This window comes from Pogoniulus pusillus, chromosome 18 (assembly GCF_015220805.1).
Source record: "Pogoniulus pusillus isolate bPogPus1 chromosome 18, bPogPus1.pri, whole genome shotgun sequence".
NCBI classification, from domain to species: Eukaryota; Metazoa; Chordata; class Aves; order Piciformes; family Lybiidae; genus Pogoniulus; species Pogoniulus pusillus.
Genome location: NC_087281.1, coordinates 2,251,961 through 2,273,437, shown reverse-complemented (window position 1 = coordinate 2,273,437; position 21,477 = coordinate 2,251,961). Strand labels below are relative to the sequence as shown.

Here is a 21,477-nt window from a genome sequence, read left to right as displayed (position 1 = left end):
TACTGCTCCATCACCATACCATAAATTGCCACACAGTCCATATAAAGATGAGTTATCTCTGATGCTCTCAAATCAAAATAACAGAGGGAAAAAAAGGCACGAGTAATGTGTCACCAGATTCTATTTTTTTTACCCTAAACTCTTAATTAAAGCAAGTAGCCAGCCCAGTTGTTTCCAGCTCCTTCTGGATATAGAGCCAAAAAAACATCCATTAAAACAGCAGACTGGAATTCCACTTATATGTTATTTGAAAGCAATTTCTATCATTAACACAGTGCTGTCATTAACACAGGCCTTATTGTGCCATGGAAAATGAGTCTTATCAGTTTTCAAACATTCAGATACACAGCATATGCAAGTTGTATTTAACTTGGATTTTGGCACAGAGTATTAAAGTAGTTCTGAAAAGAATCACCTGGCTTCTCTTATTTTCAGTGTAAGGGTCAGGTTCTCAGAATAGTTTTGGTGCTAGTTAACAGATTCTTGGCAAAGAAAATGGAACCAATTGTACAAGTGCTCCAGTACTGAATGGGGAGCAGTCCCTTCAACCATAGAATACATCACAGAATCAACCAGGTAGGAAGAGACCTCCAAGCTCATCCAGGCCAACTTAGCACACAGCCCTAGACAATCAACCAGACCATGGCACTAAGTGCCTCAGCCAGGCTTTGTGTCAACACCTCCAGGGACAGTGACTCCACCACCTCCCTGAGCAGCCCATTCCAATGCCAATCACTCTCTCTGCCAACAACTTCCTCCTAACATCCAGCCTAGACCTCCCCCAGCACAGCTTGAGACTGGGTCCCCTTCTTCTGTTGCTGGTTGCCTGGCAGAAGAGTCCAACCCCACCTGGCTACAACCTTCCTTCAGGTAGTTGTAGACAGCAATGAGGTCACCCCTGAGACTCCTCTTCTCCAAGCTCAACACCCCCAGCTCCCTCAGCCTCTCCTCACAGGGCTGTGCTCCAGGCCCTTCACCAGCTTTGTCACCCTTCTCTGGACACATTCCAGTATCTCAACATCTTTCTTGAATTGAGGAGCTCAGAACTGGACACAGCACTCAAGGTGTGGCCTGACCAGTGCTGAGCACAGGGGCAGAATAACCTCCCTTGTCCTACTGGCCACACTATTCCTGATCCAGGCCAGGATGCCATTGGCTCTCCTGGCCGCCTGGGCACACTGCTGGCTCACGTTCATCTACTATCTATCAGTACCCCCAGGTCCCTTTCTTCCTGGCTGCTCTCAGCCACTCTGTCCCCAGCCTGTACTGCTGCTTGGGATTGTTGTGGCCAAAGTGTAGAACCTTGCACTTAGCCTTGTTAAATCTCATCCCATTGGCCTCTGCCCACCCATCCAGCCTGGCAAGGTCCCTCTGCAGGGCTCTGCTGCCCTGCAACAGATCAACACCTGCTCTAGTTATCCTTTGGATAGCTTGGAGTTATAGAATACCTTAGCCCATGGACTGGACTACATGTAGCCCAGAGTAAGCCCCCTGAACAACACAGACTGGAGGTATTGGCACCTCAGTACCAAATGCTTGACTCTTCTTATTCCACTCAATTTGTTAACATAGGCAACAACTGCTGAAGCTGGTATTGATATCAAACCCTCATACAAACCATTCCAAAGCAAGGACGTTTCAAGCATTGTAAGTCATGCCAATGAAGTATTCAAACAATATTGTAACATTTTCATTCTCCCTTCTATTGTGAACTGTTTCATTCATTTACTTAGCATAAAAATCCCTCTGTGGCATTTTGCATTTTCAGCTACTCTTAACTTTAGGTAGCATTTCAGAATATACAGCAGATGCCTGCAAAGTATTTGTGCATTACTTGTACTGCCATCAAGGGTGACATCTATTTGCTGCATTTCATCACTGTTCAAAATAACTAGATGTATCAGACCTATTTATTTTTGACCGATGAGGTACAAACAAAGCTCCTGGGATGCTGTAGCACTTCAGGGCCAATTTGCAGGAAGGATCAGAAAATTCTGCAACTCGTCTGTGACAGCGAGATGTGGAGACAGCACAGGCACACATGGGTAAGCTGAGCAAAAACATTGTACCCTCTTCAATCTTTATTGCTTGTACAGTGAAAAATTTACGTTCCCTTCTGCTAACAAAGCTTCTCCTTTGAGACCGAAATCATAGCTCTTCACAGCTGAAAAATAAGCAGGCAGTAAGAAGGACTGTGCGAGCCCAAACTGAGCGGCTAACATGATGATGCTCTGTCTGCAGGGCTGGCCCTGGTGCAGTACAGCTTATCACTGGACCAGGCTGACGGGACTGGGCCAGCCCCACAATCTGAGAAGATGCCCTTCACCTGGGTCAGAGGGGCTGCAGCTGTGACTGTGCCTAGCCTAGCATCTTCTGGACCCCTGCTTGAGCTCCACCACCAGAACTTCCCCAGCGTGGCTGTGTGGTGGAGGGTCACATAGGCCCAAATGGCTGTGTTTACAAGTCTGTTCTTGCCCAGACATGTTGTCCCCCCAAAAGGTGTTGCCCTTCCCAAACCTGGGGAAAACAAATTCAGGGGGACAAAGGAGCACAGTAAGCCTGGTGTCTTTGAGTCTGACCTGCCTGTGTGCAAGGTTGGAGTAAACACCTTATGTAAGCTCACGCACCTGGGGTGGGGATGCACCTGAGCCCCCTCCATATCTGGGGGTACCGGACCCGTGGATTTCACCTTATTTGGCATGTTTTGGCCTGCTGCCAGACCCTTATTGGACAGAATTGTGGCCAAGGACCATTAATCTTGGGCACACATCTTATAAAAGGGGCAATTCAGTGTTCCTGCCACCCTCCTCCACCCGCCACTCCTAGCCGCTCTGCCGCTTTGGGGCCACCGCCGCTGCATGATTCCAACCCACAGCACTTCGCACCAGCCCAGGGAACTGACCAAGGCGCTCCCGGCCAGCCGCCGCTCCAGCCTGTCGTTGCCAGCTTGACTGTGCCCATGGAGCCGCTTCGGACAGCGCGCCCCAATAACACCTGAACTGAACTATTCAGACCCACGAGGGCCAACAACGTGGCTTTGCCACACATATATTTGGGATCACCAAGACTGACTCCAGCCAGTGAGTAACTGAGCAATCTCGATTCGAGCAGCATAGACTCTCAGTTATTTTACCAGTGGCACTTTCATGCCACAAGACTCTCTCTATCCAAATCTTTTCAAATCTCTACTAAATTTCTGATTTCTGCTGTAAATAGACTTTTGTACTCTGCACAGGTTAGACCACACCTTGCGTACTGTGTTCAGTTCTGGGCCCCCCAGTTTAGGAGGGACATTGAGATGCTTGAGCATGTCCAGAGAAGGGCAACGAGGCTGGGGAGAGGCCTTGAGCACAGCCCTACGAGGAGAGGCTGAGGGAGCTGGGATTGGTTAGCCTGGAGAAGAGGAGGCTCAGGGGTGACCTTGTTGCTGTCTACAGCTACCTGAAGGATGGCTGTGGCCAGGAGGAGGTTGCTCTCTTCTCTCAGGTGGCCAGCACCAGAACAAGAGGACACAGCCTCAGGCTGCACCAGGGGAAATTTAGGCTGGAGGTGAGGAGAAAGTTCTTCACTGAGAGAGTCATTGGACACTGGAATGGGCTGCCCGGGGAGGTGGTGGAGTCGCCGTCCCTGGAGCTGTTCAAGGCAGGATTGGACGTGGCACTTGGTGCCATGGTCTGGCCTTGAGCTCTGTGGTAGCAGGTTGGACTTGATGATCTGTGAGGTCTCTTCCAACCTTGGTGATACTGTGATAATTTCACAACCGCATACAAAGAACCTGTGTAGGGTAACTGTAGATAAGTTTGGGGAAGGGGAGGAATTCCTTGTGTATATAATATTAAATTATTTAAGCCCTTTTAAATTCAGCCTCATATTTAATCCCCAAAACCCCTTCACAACAGGCTGGCCCTGGCTTCTGCTACCAGAAGCTGGATGGCTCACCTCCTGTGGTGCTTTGCATGGCACAGAATGGAGGCCAGCTGCCTCACTGCACCCTGACAGTGACTCACTGATATACTAGCTATCGTGGGATAACTACCCAGAAAAAACATCCTGAGATCTATGAAAGAGAGATCATTAATCAAACTTCACATTATAAAGGCTTCCTATCAGATTTATAAATCTCTTCCTGCAATGTCTCAGGCTAAAATCTCCTGGGATTTGTAAACAGTTCAGATTTACAGTGTTTTTATAGAACTGTAAGGTGGAAGGCAATACAAGCAGAGTATAGAAATCAGATGTAGGTATGGGTTGTGGGGAACAGAGAGCCTGCAGCTACAGCTCTGGACTCCCAGCTCAGGTGAAGCTTGGCATGATTTGCCTTCAACTCTGTCGCTGTGTTAGTGGTTTCATAGCTGGATGTGGTTTGAGGGACAGTGAAATGAAAAATAATAGGCACTGGCTTAGTCTTCACCTGCGTAGGTAAAGAATAGTGAGCTGCAATATAATATTTAGGATTATCCATAACAACAAAACTAATTAGAAACAAGAAACAATTCTCTTTGCTACATCAGAGACCTGAAGAGGATAAAAATCCAGCATTTCTGCTGAAATAAGGAGCAAGGCAGAATTATTCTGGAGTGTATCATTTAAAGCAATGTCTCTCTTTGCTCTGTCTGAAAGAGATGGCTCTCAAGCAGAAACTAGGAGAGTTTGGCAGTTCTATTCTTCACCTCATTTATTACTGGAATACTTTTTCCAGTATTTTTTTTCCTTTTGGAAAAGTATTTTCAATTCCCCTGAAGTAAATGTCAAGAGAATTCTATCACTTGTTAATTGTTCCTATCTCTATTTTATAAACAGTTAACACTTGGATGTGCTATGCTGCAGTTCCTTGTTTCTCATGTTCATTAAGAGCTAGGAGAAAAATGTTAATGTTTTTCATCTAGTAGTTCACTCTAGTAACACAAAGAATAGAATAGAATCGACCAGGTTAGAAGAGACCTCCAAGATCATCCAGGCCAACCTAGCACCCAGTCCAAGCCAGTCAACCAGACCATGGCACTAAGTGCCTCAGCCAGGCTTTGCTTGAACACCTCCAGGGCACATCTTGAGACTGTGTCCCCTTCTTCTGTTGCTGGTCTACAACCAGCAACAGAACAAGCTGTAGACAGCAATGAGGTCACCCCTCAGCCTCCCCTTCTCCAGGTTGCACACCCCCAGCTCCCTCAGCCTCTCCTCACAGGGCTGTGCTCCAGGCCCCTCACCACCTTCATTGCCCTTCTCTGGACGTGTTCCAGTATCTCAACATCTCTCTTGAATTGAGGAGCCCAGAACTGGACGCAGTACTCAAGGTGTCAAGAATAACCTCCCTTGTCCTGCTGGCCACATTGTTCTTGATGCAGGCCAGGATGCCATTGGCTCTCTTGGCCACCTGGGCACACTGCTGGCTCATGTTCAGCTAATATCTAACAGTACCTCCAGGTCCCTTTCTGCCTGGTTGCTCTCAGCCACTCAGTCCCCAGCCTGTACTGCTGCTTGGGGTTGTTGTGGCCAAAGTGTAGAACCCTGCACTTGGCCTCGTTAAATGTCATCCCATTGCCCTCTGCCCTCCCATCCAGCCTGTCAAGGTCCCTCTCTGCAGAGCTCTCCTATCTCTCAACAGATCCGCACTTGCTGTACCTTCATGTTATCTGCAAACATAGTGACAGAGGAGTCAATCCCATGGTCCAGATCATCAATAAAGATATTGAACAGGACCAGGACCAGCACTGATCCCTGTCGGATGCCGCTAGTGAGTGGCTCCCAACATGTGGCAAATACAAAGGGCAAAAGCTATGACTTAATTCTGCTTTGCTATTATCACCATACACATTATCACAGACTCACACACTCCAGAACACCATTGTTCTTCTTGGCCACATGGACACATTGCTGGCTCATGGTCACCCTGTTGTCCACCTGGACTCCCAGGTATTCTCTCCAGAGCTGCTATCCAACAGATCCATCCTCAACCTAAGCCAGTACTTGAGTTATTCTTTTCCAGATGCAAGACTTGACATATTCAATAAAACTTCTCACTGCCTGCTATGCTTTAATGCAGTACATTGAAGTGTTTGTTTTCCACATCTACATCCTTTTTAAAGACTTCTGCCAAAGAAGCAGCCATGCTGAGTTTATGGTTTGGGTTTTGTTGTTTTGGTGGGGGGGGGGGGGGGGGGGTTGGTTGGTTTGGTTTTTTTTTGTTGGTTTTTTTTTGTTTGTTTTTTTTTTTTTGTTTGTTTTTTTTTTTTAACTGCTTATTTCTTGGTTCTGTTTCTCCTGCTATTTCACAGTACTCAGTCTACCCACTTACTTGCATTTGAGAATTTCAAATTTACATCCAGAAAAGGGTAACATATGCAGGCATACCTCAAAAATATTTGAATTGCTTCTACTTCTTGCAACCATCACAAGGGAAATGGAGAGGCATATGATTTTCTACAGTTTATTTGCTCAGGCAAGCTTCTTCAGTCCACACTAAAGCCTCTGTCCATGTAGAATTGATACTGTGACTATCATTCACACGTATGGCTCTGGATGCCACTATCATAGTAACCCAAATAAGTTACATTCCTTTATAGCAGAACATCAAAAAAGCTACCAAAATAAAACTGTTAGCTGATGTACTGCATTTCCATATAGTTTGTCAGTCTAAGAAGATGACAGCTCTAATTTAAAATGTCTGGTCAATTAAATGGCTCATCAAAGGATCAATAAATCCATAATGTTTGGAAAGATTTTTGGGTATATTTTCTATTCAATAGCAGAAGTCTTATTTTGACTGAATTATTGCCTAAGTGGCTAAAACCTGTAGTCTAAAAATCACAATAAACGAAGGATGAGCAAACTAAACATAAAACACTAAAAGCCAAGTATGCCAGATGAAATGAGGATTTCAGCTATTAATTTGACTGATATACAGAATGAACATTCAATAATGATTTAATGTCTTATAAACTGAAACCATTTCTACAATTATATCTGACAGACTAACACTGCGAAGGCAAAATTGAATGCAAAAGCTGAAAAAGTAAGCGGATGAATCAGAAATGTGCTGGAAAGATGCTGCCAAAAGGGTTATTCATGTACTAATCAATAATCAGTTTGCTGTCTGCAGCTACCTGAAGGGAGGCTGTAGCCAGGTGGAGTTGATCTCTTCTGCCAGGCAACCAGCACCACAACAAGAGGACATAGACTCAAGTTGCACCGGAGGAGGTCTAGGCTGAATGTTAGGAGAAAGTTGTTGGCAGAGAGAGTGATTGGCATTGGAATGGGCTGCCCAGGGAGGTGGTGGAGTCACTGTCCCTGGAGGTGTTCAAGCAAAGCCTGGCTGAGGCACTTCTAGGTTGGACAGGATGACCTCGGAGGTCTCTTCCAACCTGGTTGATTCTATGATTAGAGAGTAAAAGTAGCATGCAATACCAGAAAACACTATGGAATTAGAAAACAACAGTTCACACACACACATGAAAAAGATAGAAAGACTAGATATGGCCCAGAAAGACATAAATCTGATGCAGCACACTGATTAAACTCTAATTTTGTCACTATATGCTCACAGGAATATTCTGATACACTGCCTGTTAGAAAGTAAACAATCTTAAGCAGCTAAAATAAAGAAGTAACTCTCAAAACATGTACGGAATGACTTAATCACAAAGCAATTTTCAGAGGTTGTGAGGGGTTTTGCCTTTTCTATTTATAAAGAGTTTAAGTTTATACTTCATTCAATAGATGACAACCTAGAGAAATCCATTATGCCAGTGATGTGAGATTTGATGAAAGCATCTCAGTTCAGTCTAACCACACTTCAAAGAGAGATTTACTTCAATCCGATAAGTAGGATTACATGCAGATGCCAATCAATAGGTGCTCCATATCTATCTCTATTTTTTTGAAAAAGAAAATGTCATACTGAATAATTACTTTTTAAATGTTCTTATCTAAAATAGCTTGAATAAAATTGTGCAGGAACATATTATAGCATAGCTGTGCTTTGCAGCTTCAGAGTAATATGAACACGTCACCATCACCGGTTTTACTGCGCATTCATGTTTGTGAAGGAAATGCTGATATTTTTAAGAGCCCAGGAAGATTTAAAGATTAAAAGAATAAAGAAAAGAAAAAAAACCAGCATAGAACAACTACTATAGATATTGATTACTGTTTTTAACTGCCATGCATGCAAAACCATCAAAGAAATCTAAACACTATTAATTGCTAATAACTCTTCCTTTACAGAGATCTGTACTAGAACAGTAATTCTATTCAGCTGGAAGTACAAAGACTCAAATGAAAGGCCACAAAAAAATACTACAAAGTTTACAGTTAAAAGTATTTTTAAGAGGTCTGATATGTGATCTGGTATTTGCAGTCAATGCAGTGTGATTGAGTTAATTCATAGAATCACAGAATTTCTTAGATTGGAAAAGACCTTCAAGATCACCGAGTCAAATCATTAGTTTCACACTGACAAGTCCTTGACTAAACCAAATCTCTCAGCACAACATCTAATGACCATGAATCACTATGGCTGGAAAGGACCACCAGGATCATCCAGTCCAATCTTCATCCCAGCATCCTTCATCACTAGACCATAACCTAAAGCGCCACATCCACGATTTTTTAAACACCTCCAGGGAATCAACCAGGTTGGAAGAGACCTCCAAAATCATCCAATCCAAACTATCCATCCCATCCATCCAGTCCAACACATCCAATCAAGATCATCCAGTCCAGCCCTGTCCAATCAACCAGACCATGGCTCAACGGGCCTCATCCAGGCTTTGCTTCAACACCTCCAGGGATGGCAACTCCACCACCTCCCTGGGCAGCCCATTCCAATGCCAATCACTCTCTCTGCCAACAGCTTCCTCCTAACATCCAGCTTAGATCTCCTCCAGCACCTGGCAGAAGAGACCAACCCCCACCTGGCTACAACCTCCTTCAGGTAGTTGTAGACAGCAATGAGTCTCCTCAGTTGTTCTTCTAAAATCACTGACAATCACAATTTTTAAAGAGCTCATACTTAGGCTTTTCAGTGATTTACAGCACTACACTGATGAATAAGCAAGCAAGCAAATGGGAACTACTCACTTCCACCTCCTGTTCATACAGTGCTGCCATTGCCATCTTTGTGCAAATCAATTAAACTGAGTGATGAGTAAATCCTTCCAGAGCAAGTATTTCTCTTAACCAGTCAAAGGGTCACACGAGTAGGCTTCTAGCCAACGTTCTGCATTGCTGACACAGCCAACTTCCTATAGTTGTCTGTTTGTCAGTGATAAATGCCAGAGGCAGCTTGCTCCCGGGATTTGACTGCAAAGGCACAACTGTGTATCAGGAACTCACCCTCAAGGTGTAATGAGAAAGGCAGCAAAGACACAAATTTGCAGCTTTGTCCTTCTGTTTTTCTCCAGGACATAATTCAGTTAAATACATCCTCTGATCAAATGAGCAAGGAGTTATTGTGAGCTGTATATGTTCTTTCATGGGTATCAATGCGCAGCATGAAACACAACAGGAAAAATGCTAAAGCACAGTAACAAAAAACCCCCCAAAACCAGCCTTGTGAATGTTTCTTGTAAAATCATAGCATCAACCAGGTTGGAAGAGACCTCCAAGATCATCCAGTCCAACCTAGCACACAGCCCTAGACAATCAACCAGACCATGGCACTAAGTGCCTCAGCCAGGCTTTGCTTCAACACCTCCAGGGACAGCGACTCCACCACCTCCCTGGACAGCCTATGCCAATGCTCTGTGAAGAGCTTCCTCCTAACATCCAGCCTATACCTAGCACAACTTAAGACTGTGTCCCCTTGTTCTGTTGCTGGTTGCCTGGCAGATCAACCCCACCTGGCTACAGCCTCCCTTCAGATAGTTGTAGACAGCAGTCATGATGCTGTGCTAATGAAAGGAAGGAGAGTAAGCACACAAGGCTTTAATTTTCCCTTGCAGTTGCCACTTACTTCTCCTGTAGCTGCCTGCTCAATATCTGAGACAAGCAGCACTAGAGGAGAGAAACCAAGTGGGAAAGGAGTTAATGGTGCAAAGACCCATTTGTGCCTCAGACATGATCACAGTACATAAGCTCCCTTGAGTACCACCAGAACCACCAGAGAACTGCTTTATGTCCAAAGAATATCTACTTCTGACAGACTAGCTGAACAAATAAAAGACAACGCTTTTATACATCTAATATACATACACAAAAGAGATATAGAGAGAGAGTATAGATAACAGCTGTTATAAAAGATAACAGTGTAAACAGACAGGTGAAATAAAGACTGCAGACTCAGCAAAACATGCAGCACTTCTGGAATCTCATCTTGCCTTACCTATCTGCCATTCCTAGGCAGAGCAGTGCCTGAGCAGGCCCTCTCTCCAATTCTCACACTGAGAAACAGTTGGGCAAGCACTCGCTTAAAGCATTTTCAAACTAATGAAGTACAGAAGGTTAACACTGATAGGAGGACTTCCCACTGCGGGGTGAGTATGAGCAGGGAAGCATACCAGCCCTGCTTCATCTACACATGCATCTTTTAGGGAACACTGATTCACTCTAGGGAAATTACTGATCAATTCTACCAGTGCTGGTAACAGTTCAGCAGAGCCACATCACTTGTGAGCCAGAGCTGTGATCTGGCATGCCTTACTTTCAATGAAGGCTACTAAAGCAGCTCAGAAGCCTTTAGTGTTAGTTTGCTTGAAAGGAAAGCCTGTGGATCACCACTAGTATTTGAGCTTCCTAGTCTCTACCTGTAGGTATAATTACTGCATTTATACCTGAATTGAATTTTTAATTTTATTTTAATTCTAGGTTTCACAGAATCATAGAACCAACCATCTTAGAAGAGACCTCCAAGATCATCCAGTCCAACCTATCAATTAATAAATTTTACAGGAAATCATACCCCTATGTGCCAAAATTTCAAGGGCATAAAATATTGCAAGGCTGTGCAGGAAGGAGGAGAATTCCATTCTGTAAGATGGTGTCCTTGATAAAAATTTAGGAGGGAAGTATCAGAATTATTTTGGGTAATGCAGTAGTGTCAATCAGATTTAGAGGTATTTAATTAACAACTATTTTATTCTATTACATTATAGTTGAGGCTGAAAATGATGCATGGAGAATTTTTTTCTGGAATCCTCTTAGTTTAAGCTAATCAAGTGTCTAATGCTTGGTAGCTGGAAAAAATTAAATTGCAAATGTGTCCTTAAAAAGAAAACTGAATCCATTTATAATGAAAATCAAGGAAGAATAAAAAAAACCAAACCCATGGATATGGTAAACATATTTTTTAATATCAGTTTTATATTTCAGGGTTCCCATTCACAGTGGCTTCTGATGCTACCATAAAAAATGATAATATTTGTAAAAGATGGAATAAAATGCAAGATTTATTGTGTTTTATCAGTATAAGCCACTGTGAATAATAATATCCCACATCACTAAATGCTCTGGTTGTTTTAAGAGTATACATAAAACACTGTGAGCAAAAAGCCAGTACATCATATCAGGCCATTATCAGCCAAACAGAAAAAAAACAGGGCTTTACACAGGGTTTCCCAGGCATTTTTTCCAGCTAAACTTTTTATCAGAGGATGTTGATTTGTTAAAAATGTGTCAGGGTTTGGGTGTTACCTGCACCTCCACGCTTATGAAAATCACCCAGACTAAACTCAGCTGAGATGGAAATTAAAGAATGAAGCTTTCCATTTCCAGCTTAGCACAAGATACAAGCAGATATTTACACTCTATACAGCTGTAGACAGAAAAAGACAAGTTAAAAAGTAATACAGAAACACAGCAGCCCTCCCAAAAACCAGGGTGCCCAGGAGGGGCTCCCAACCACCCTTCCACCTTCTTTCCACCCCTCTACCTTAACTCAGACTTTGCTTTATGTTCAAGGTGAGTTTGGGGAATCAGTCAGGGGGGGTAGGAAACAGAAGGATTAGTCACACAGACAAGAAGTTAGGGAGAGAATGGAGGCAGACAAAGCCAGAGAGCAACTCTGTTCTCTATATTTGTGTTCTTGTTTTATCCGTCTCAGCAAGCCTATCAGTGCAGCAGACATCACCATTGTTGCCTTTTCACAGCCTATAATCTAACTCCTCTCACTAAAATATCCCAGCTAGGCTCAAACTGGCACAAATTGGAACTACAGAAGCACACTAATTTCAATAATTTGTGTGCAGGAAGAAGATTCCTTGGTCAAGAAAGAAATTTTGACTATGACTGAGCTCCATCACCACCTGAACAAGAGTCTACACCTAAGCGTGGGTCTCAGACACCTGCCTTGTGCTGTTCTGGCGCACTTTGCAATCAGTACCTGAAGTTGTATAACCAAATGTAACAGTTACATTCTGACTGTTTCTACAGCTATGAGTTTTGGTCACTCAATCATAAAATAGGAAGATTCAGATTCAGGCCCTGCCTTGAATTCCATCTCATATTATACTACCTTTGAAATCTACGTGAATTTGAATTACCAAAAGCAAAAGGAAATTAGAAAGTATTCTAACACACTTTAAACCACACTAACTGGAGAAGCACACAGTGAAAACAGTGCATATATGTTTGATGAAAAGCTGTCTGTGAGCAGGCTGGTTTTTTTGTGTGTGTGGAATTTGTACTGTAGGAAGAGGTTTCTGTCCAATCTGACATTGCATCAGAAAAGAGACCACAGCCAGTGGCCTGCGAACGAAAAAGAAACGGAACTAAAACTGAAGAAGCATCAGAGAGTACAGACACTGAAAGTGAGGTGAGTGACACCACAGCACAGAGTGACACTGCAAGAGTATGCAGAAGCAGAAAGATAGTTCTACATCTCTTCACCCCAGCTCTCCATGTGTAAAATGAGGATAACTAGACAGAGATTTCCTTCAGCGAGGCAGACAAAGAGAAGTACAGGTTTCTCTCAATCCATCCCTCCGCTCTTTTCCCCATATCTGCAAGAGCTGCTAGCTGCAACATGCACGCTGAGCATCACAGGATGCATTTGCACCTCCAGAGCTGAGTATCCTCTTCGAGGACATCCCTTTTGTGTTGAACCTCTTATTTATGTTTGCATACCCTTGCAAAGCACAGCTGAAGATGTGCAAACTAAAAGGTGTCTACAGAAACATTAAGTGTTTGCATTACAACAAACATCTAATGTTAAGTTGTTGTTCCCTAGCATTTGAAATCACAGCAGATTAATGAAACCCAGCTAAAGGTAAATAAAGAAAGGCTAAGAGTCACTAAAAATGTACCTGTTGGCATGCTCTAGGTAATAAAAAATGTTTACGCTCCTATTTCTGATCTGCTAATGACTTTTAGCTCAAAAACTGGATGTTGAGTTGCAGCAATGGAAGGCTCACTTCATTGTTTGCTTTTTGAGGGTCACAGTTTCTATCAAAAGTCTGTTGTCCAGACCTCTAGTGGATGGAGAAAACAATTTCGTGTTTGTTGAAGACTGGAAAGTCTTTGCAGAGTTCCAGCAAATAAAACTCAAGTGTTTGATGCTGGTCAAAAAGTTTCTGATGATATAGCATTGAAACTGTTCTAGGAAAAGAGTTATCAATGAAAGTCCATGTCCTGAGTTCATCTAGAACAAAGTTAATGAATCCCCTCTTCTAACTCCCCACCAAAGAAGCTTGGAGGGGCCACAAGCCAAAACAGCCAGCTGAACCCGCCAATGGGTATTTAATACCATGCCAAAGCCATTGCTGATGCATAAAGGAAAGGCTGGCAGTGGCAAGGGCAAATCCACCACAGTCAGTACCACTGTTTGTATCACTTGCTTTATACACTGTTTCATTAATATTAATGCTCTGTCTGACTGTATTTTCTTCCTTGGTGATATTCTATTATACAAAGTTCTGACTTCTGCTCACAATTTCCTTTCCCATCCCACCGGGAAGTATCACTACATTCACAGTAGGCAAGAAGTGAATGAGTACATGCTGAGTTTTACAGGGGAAGAAACAGCTTACACATCTTTACATACCTCTTTTTTTGCTCCATTTGAGTACTGAGTGTTTTTCACTTTGTGCCTAAAACTACCTTTAAACTCACTGTACTCTGATAGACAGACCCTGATTTCTCTGGGGCTTGCATTTATTGCTTTATGCTCTAAAACATTCCTACCACGTATTATGTAACTGGAGGTATAACCTAATTAATCCTGCCAGTTAGATGATGCCATTTTCACTTGACTGTAACTCAGCACTCACACCAGCCCTCCGACACAGCAGAAATCCATACCTCTGCATGTAGGACTAGAGTCTGAGCAGTTAATAAGGAACCTGTATCAATACACTCTCTCCCCCTTTGGCATTAGCAGCACACTAATACACTGCGAGTCCAGTAGCTCAGGGGCCAGCTGCCTAGTTTGAAAATTCAAGTCTCCAACACCTCTAAGAGTACTGCAAGATGAGGGGTTTGCAGTAGTGGAGTGTACTGCAGCTTCCTCCTTTTGTCTCTTATGGGGGGAAAAAAAAGGAATTGCCTGCAACACCAAACTTCAAAAGCACACTGAGGTTGCAAAGTCAAGCACTTGCAAGTTGGGAAATGCCATACTTAACCAGTTGCCTGTGTAAATGCAATTCTTTCCTTGTAACATTCATATCTATGCATTGTTATATAAATTTTAATTACCCACTGGATGCTATTTTTCAACAGGACATCACTCAGTCCACCAGATGAATGCAGAAGGGAAATGAATTAACATTGTACTGACAGTCATAAAAATGCTCTTTTCAATTTGCAAGTGCTTGACTTTGCAGTCAAAGTTACATTCTTATGACACAAATGTGAATAAAATTTGAATTATATAAACATACACAGATTTGAAGGGATAATGCAGCAAGGGGGAGATGAATTATTTATGTCTGAGTGGTATCAATGCAATTAATAAGAATAGCAGGAGGTGTTAATATCTACACGGTTGAATATACTTTGCAAACACAAAGTCATCATCATAATTTAGATATTTCAAAACATTTCACAAACCCACAGCATTATTATTTGCGACCTTAACCTTTCCAAGACAATCTGCAGAAGCTGCAGAGCAACAAAGATAATGAGGACCGAAAAGGGAAAGTGGGTAAATGCTAAAATGTGCTGCTTATTCTTCAAGTTCTGCATATTCTGAAAGGGAAAAATAACTTTCCTACTCAAAAGGGTGAGGGGATGTCTTACTAAGATGTGATGGGGTTATATTGGCATTGGTTCTACAAAATTATCTGTCTATAAAAGACAGAAGGGCTCTGCAGCGGGACCTTGACCGCCTGCACAGATGGGCAGAGTCCAAGGGGATGGCTTCAATAGCTCCAAGTGCAGGGTGCTGCACTTTGGCCACAGCAACCCCATGCAGAGATACAGGCTGGGGTGGGAGTGGCTGGAGAGCAGCCAGACAGAGAGGGATCTGGGGGTGCTGATTGATACCCGCCTGAACATGAGCCAGCAGTGTGCCCAGGTGGCCAAGAGAGCCAGTGGCATCCTGGCCTGCATCAGGAATGGTGTGGTCAGCAGGAGCAGGGAGGTCATTCTGCCCCTGTACTCTGCACTGGTTAGACCACACCTTGAGTACTGTGTTCAGTTCTGGGCCCCCCAGTTTAGGAAGGACACTGAGATGCTTGAGCGTGTCCAGAGAAGGGCGACGAGGCTGGGGAGAGGCCTTGAGCACAGCCCTACGAGGAGAGGCTGAGGGAGCTGGGATTGGTTAGCCTGGAGAAGAGGAGGCTCAGGGGAGACCTTATTGCTGTCTACAACTACCTGAGGGGAGGTTGTGGCCAGGAGGAGGTTGCTCTCTTCTCTCAGGTGGCCAGCGCCAGAACAAGAGGACACAGCCTCAGGCTGTGCCAGGGGAGATTTAGGCTGGAGGTGAGGAGAAAGTTCTTCCCTGAGAGAGTCATTGGACACTGGAATGGGCTGCCCGGGGAGGTGGTGGAGTTGCCGTCCCTGGAGCTGTTCAAGGCAAGGTTGGACGTGGCACTTGGTGCCATGGTCTGGCCTTGAGCTGTGTGGTAAAGGGTTGGACTTGATGATCTGTGAGGTCTCTTCCAACCTTGGTGATACTGTGATACTACTGGAAAAAAAGAGCCAGAAACTAATTCAAGAGATGCACTAAAGTTGCAAGTTCCAGTCCTATGGCATACAGTCTGTCAGCCTGAAAATTTAAGTGATATTTAGCATACATTTTCATGCCTTTATTAGCAAAATCAGTTATGGCTTTTACAATCACTACCAGCCTAACATTGTTGGTTCTGAGTAAATGTTTTTGGTTATTTTTATGCACAGAATGAGTCTAATGTTTTCCCTAATTTAAAAACCTCCTCCAAGTTCAAAGCAATATAACTGATGTCACATCAAAGGTGTAGTTCCTTTTATCTCATCACTTCTTGCTATGATGCATTCTGTTGTGATTAACTGCAACAGCATAATAAACCACCACTGAAATGTAAATAAAAAGGCACTCATTTGGAAAACAAATCCTCATTGTTGTTCTCTGGTTTTATACACAGCTCTGAATTCTGCTTCAAACAGAGAACTGATCTCAGTAACCAAGAGTGGTTTTTTTTTCTTGCTCTTACCATGAACTTCTTTTAATCTCAGAGGTTCTACTACATAAAATCTGCTTACAAATAAACAAGTACATAGCTAAAGATATAATCACTTTTTTTTACAGCACTCAACTGCTTATTTCTTTCATTTATAACTCGTTGCTACGAAGGAAATTTTCTAACAGTCTCTGCAAAACCAGAAGGAAGTTCCAAACCATCAGCTGTCGGGATTAGGAAGCTCCAAACCATCAGCTGTCGGGATTAGGAAGATCCAAACCATCAGCTGGCGGGATTAGGAAGATCCAAACCATCAGCTGGCGGGACTAGGAAGCTCCAAACCATCAGCTGGCGGGATTAGGAAGCTCCAAACCATCAGCTGTCGGGATGAGGAAGCTCCAAACCATCAGCTGTCGGGATTAGGAAGCTCCAAACCATCAGTTGTTGGGTTTTCTTTTGTTTTGTTTTTGGGTGTTTGGATTTTTGACATGTGTGGTTTTGTAATGTTTGTTTGGGTTTTGTTATCATTGTTGTGTTTTTATTATTTGGTTGGTTTGGGTGGTTTAAAGCATAGAATCAGTCAGAGTTGGAAGGGACCGCAAAGATCATCTAGTTCCAACCCCCTGCCATGGGCCCGGATCTTAGCTTAGGCTGGCCAAAGCCTCATCCAGCCTGGCCTTAAACACCTCCAGCCATGGGGTCTCAACCACCTCCCTGGGCAACCCAGTCCAGGCTCTCACCACTCTCATGCTCAACAACTTCCTCCTCATCTCCACTCTCACTCTCCCCACCTCCAGCTTTGCTCCTTTCCCCCTAGTCCTGTCACTCCCTGAGATCCTAAAAAGTCCCTCCCCAGCTTTTTTGTAGTCCCCCTTCAGATCCTGGAAGGCCACCTTGGAATTTCCATCTAGAGCAAGTTGTTTGAATGCCTCATACATTTCCCTGAGAGACCATTTTAACAAGAAAAAGGACCAGAAACAAAAAAAGAATGTTCATTTTTTGGGACTGGTCAATTCCTGTTTCATCTCCATTAGACACCTCTGGTGGTATTTGGGGCACACCTGTTGAGTAAAACCATTTTCCTTTAACAGTTCATGAGAAGGATGCTGAAATTTTGGAAGAAAATTTGGGGTACCCCCAGAACTTCCTGCTAGTAGAGCTCCTTCTGAAGGTGAAGCATTGGAACTCACAGAGGAAGTTCTTGGCCAATGGTCTCTGGAATTCATCACCCAAGCAACGTAGCACTCTAAGGGAGGATTTGTACTGTGCTGTGTTTTTCTTTTTCTTGGAATCTGGACATCAATGGATTGTGGTTCATTAACCACGGGGTAGAACCTGGGTGTTTTGGTGGGATCCTGTAGTCTCAGGGTGCAAGGAGTCTGTGGGGTGAAAACAGGGGGAATCTAGAACTGCTGTCGGCAGTGACTGAGTGATTGGTGCTGCTGGAGGTGCTTCAATGCTGAACAAAGAGTGAGGCAGTTCCTCTTTCCTTACTGCTGGAAGAACTCTCACGGTTGATTCAACAATTGGTTCTGGTACAAGATTATCAAATTCTTCCTTACTAATGATATTTAGCTTCTTAAAGTTCCCAATCTCTTGCTTTATCAGAGTGTCATCCTCCTGCTGCCCCATCCACAAATCTTGTTCATAGTAGTACAAGCCATCATTAATACCTTTAGCCAACTCCAATGTGATTTTTGCACGGCACACAGGGTTGCCAGTATGACCTGCATCAGGATGTTCGCTCATGTATGGTGGTGTCTGTGCTGCAATCAAAATCTTGTCTATGTCCTGCTCATCAATTTCATAATCAGAATCACTGTCTGACCAATCAGTAAATTTATTCTTCTGACCTTGAATTTGTTTCACCTTTTTGTCAAACAAAAAAAATCAAGTTGGTTGCCAAGTTGATGTTTGATGAGATATAGGAGCACTTTCCTTTAGTTTGACTGTGGATGCACAATGTCTCTTCTTCACCTCTATCCAAGGTTCAGAGTCCAAATCAGGCAAACGTGTAGACAATGCTTTAGACATGATCTGAAAATTACTTGTTTCAGTCTTTTCCTTAGGACTCAGAGGGCTTCCCATTCTTGGACAACTTGCAAATCACAACTGATTTACTTGATGCTGAAACTCCTTGAGCCATAATAATAATGGCAATGAGAAACACAAAACTCAGAATAAGAAATACTTTGACACTGCTCATTTAAATGGAAAATTGCTCCTTACAAATAATGGACTAAAATTTCAAACTCTCCTCTCCTAAAGAAATCCACCACAGATGGTTAAAAAAAAAACAAACTGCCACCAACCAAGCACAAATTACTTTAACATGAAATTCAAACACAGTAAGATTTGGGTTACCTTTAAAGTGAAGGGATTGTCTTTTTGGTTTTTTGTTTTTTTTTTTTTAATTGACTGTATTTGTATTTACTCTATACATATCCTTTCCTTTAACAATAGTTGCTAGGTTTGACCTCTGCATGTAGTTTGCACTGAAATAAGATAGTTTATGCTGCAACCTTTCTCTGCTTTAAACTCTCCTGAGTGTAAAAATGCCATTTCCAGCACTGCAGCTCTCAGGGGAAGAGATACTCTGTGACAGTCAAGTCAGTTTTCAGCTTAAATTTCAAGGAAAGAGGTCTGGTAGCCACAAACAGAACAAGGTTTGTAGCTTCATAACTATTTATTAGACACTCAGAAAGGGAGCTATTGCCCATGGTTACAGTGCTCATTTCCTAGCTCCCTTGATTACAGATTTGAACAGAAAAAGTCTCCAAGAAAGGATTCTTCGGTCTAAGAAAAGAGAGCCCTAAGTGTGCGGAGACAATCTTAGTTCTGCAAGCACACAGCTTAGCAAAAAAAAGAGCTGGCAATTAATTTTCAGACTTATCTGAAATTCAGTACTCTGGGGCTTTAAAGGAGATTGTTATAGAGACTCTGGCCTGGAAAAAGAAAAAAAGGCAAAGTGGGGGAAAGAACGATACGAAAAAATCACCTGGAAGGATTGGTTTCCTTCTAACCTATTGTCAAATTCATGAGCATAGATTCAACATGAGGAAACACCTCTTTATGGTGAGGGTGATGGAGTACTGCAACAGGATCTCCATAGAGGTTTGGAATCTCTTTCTTGGAAGACTTTCAAAACTCACCAGGATGTGTTCCTGTGTGGCCTTAAGTGATCCTGCTTTGGTTGGGCAGGTGGACTTGATGATCTCCAGAGGCCCCTTTCAACCCCTAACATTCTGAGGTTCTGTGGCTCTGTGACTAGATTAATGTTTCACAGCAGGACTGGATCTTTTACTACCAGAGGCAAAGGAAGAAACAGACAGAAAAGGAGCTTCCAAACAAATCCTTAGTGGATTTTAGGGTGGAAAACATGTTCTCCATATATAGGAGATATCCAGATACAGCTGCTAATGCACGTTGTGCAAAACGGCGAAGCTGCCACTATGACAAGCAATGTGGAATGACAAAGCTGTATGAAAGGGGAAGACCTATGCAGATACACACTACACAGAAAATTAGCATTTACCTAGTGCAAACATTCTTGCTATTAATTATGCTTTTCCTGACTGGAAACTGGATCTCCAGCTCCCACACTGCAAAAGGAAACTAGAGGCTTAGTGAAGAAGATGGCCTTTTAACATAAAGTAGCTAATGCCTCAGTCATGTCATCATCCAAACTACCTTTCTTTACACTGTGCAGAGCACTAGCAAATTACACTTCTGAGAAACAGGTATATCAAAATCTCCAGGGAATTAAACATTTCTTTAATGGGAAAATGGAAAGAGAAAATTGACTCCCTGTTGATGCCAAGGCAAAAGGGCAGACATGAGTCCTGGAAAGTGACTCTTACATTGACATCCAATAGTTCAAATTGACTCAGGCTCAACATTAATGCTAAATACATAATAATTAAAAGCAAGTCTTGTTCAAATCACAACTTTGGCAGATATGTCCAAGAAAGGTCCTGTGAATTCCAAGTTTTACCATGTACTAAACAGAGACAGTGTATCTGCCATCTGTTTCAGATAGGAAGCTTTTACAGGTTCAGAGCACAAACCAATCTTCATTCTCAGGCATGGATGCTCTTGATGCACAGGGTGAGCAACTCTAGACTCCCAGACTTTAAAAGGATTACACTCATTTTTTTTAATGCTGTAATCACCTTTGCTTCTCTCAGCAGTAGCTGTTTTGTAGCACCTCTCTAAGAGCTACTCATACAAGGATCTGCCAATGAAGCAGGTTCTCATTAAAAATATTCTTGGAAAGAGACAGGGAAGGTGATGGCTGATGCATGAAAGCTGGGCAAAATAACCACATCGAGACCTATTTAATTGGATGGTTGCTGTTCAAGAGTAGCAATTCAAGAGCTGATCCCTAAAAGGTCGTCAGTTTCAAGTTTGTTAATGAAGGAAAGGGGTTTAGAGTGTGTGTTGAAATTGTTCAGAAAGCCTGCAAGGAGAGTGCAGGCTAATGCTAGTGACAAATGAGAGCTTCAAAGTCAATTTATATTTGAAGTGTCCCATAAAATAGATGACAGGGACAGCTAATTTGCATGGGAAGAAATAGCAGGAAAGGCAGAAAAGGAATAGCTCATCATTAAAAGCAGACAGCATTTGTAGGAGGCTTGCCATCACTCTGCAGTCTCTCACCACACAAAAGGCTTTCATATGGCAAGTCTGGAGACACATTATATTATAGACTCCTATCGCCAATGAACATCCCAAATGTACTAGTTTGAGCCTAGCTGGGATATTTTGGTGAGAGAAATTAGATTACAGGCTGTGAAAAGGAAACAGTGGTGATGTCTGCTGCACTCATAGGCTTGCTGAGATGGATAAAAGAACACAAATACAGATAACACAGCTGCTGCTGGGCTCTGGTTGCACAGACTTCCCGGTCTAACTTGCTGACTAATTAAATCTTCTGCTTCCTAACCCCCTT

The 21,477-nt window shown here is 43.0% G+C and overlaps 2 protein-coding genes across 3 annotated transcripts in view; both read right to left on the bottom strand.

The window, feature by feature from the left end:
* The window catches only part of PRKN (parkin RBR E3 ubiquitin protein ligase), a 667,734-nt gene that overhangs the window by 609,687 nt on the left and 36,570 nt on the right, over window positions 1-21,477 (bottom strand). The window lies entirely within an intron of this gene.
* LOC135183329 (la-related protein 1B-like) lies at window positions 17,431-20,603 on the bottom strand. The gene is given in 3 exon segments (XM_064158222.1): window positions 17,431-17,906; window positions 17,908-18,624; window positions 20,521-20,603. Coding segments are annotated over 3 exon segments (1,188 nt in total). The 3' UTR covers window positions 17,431-17,518.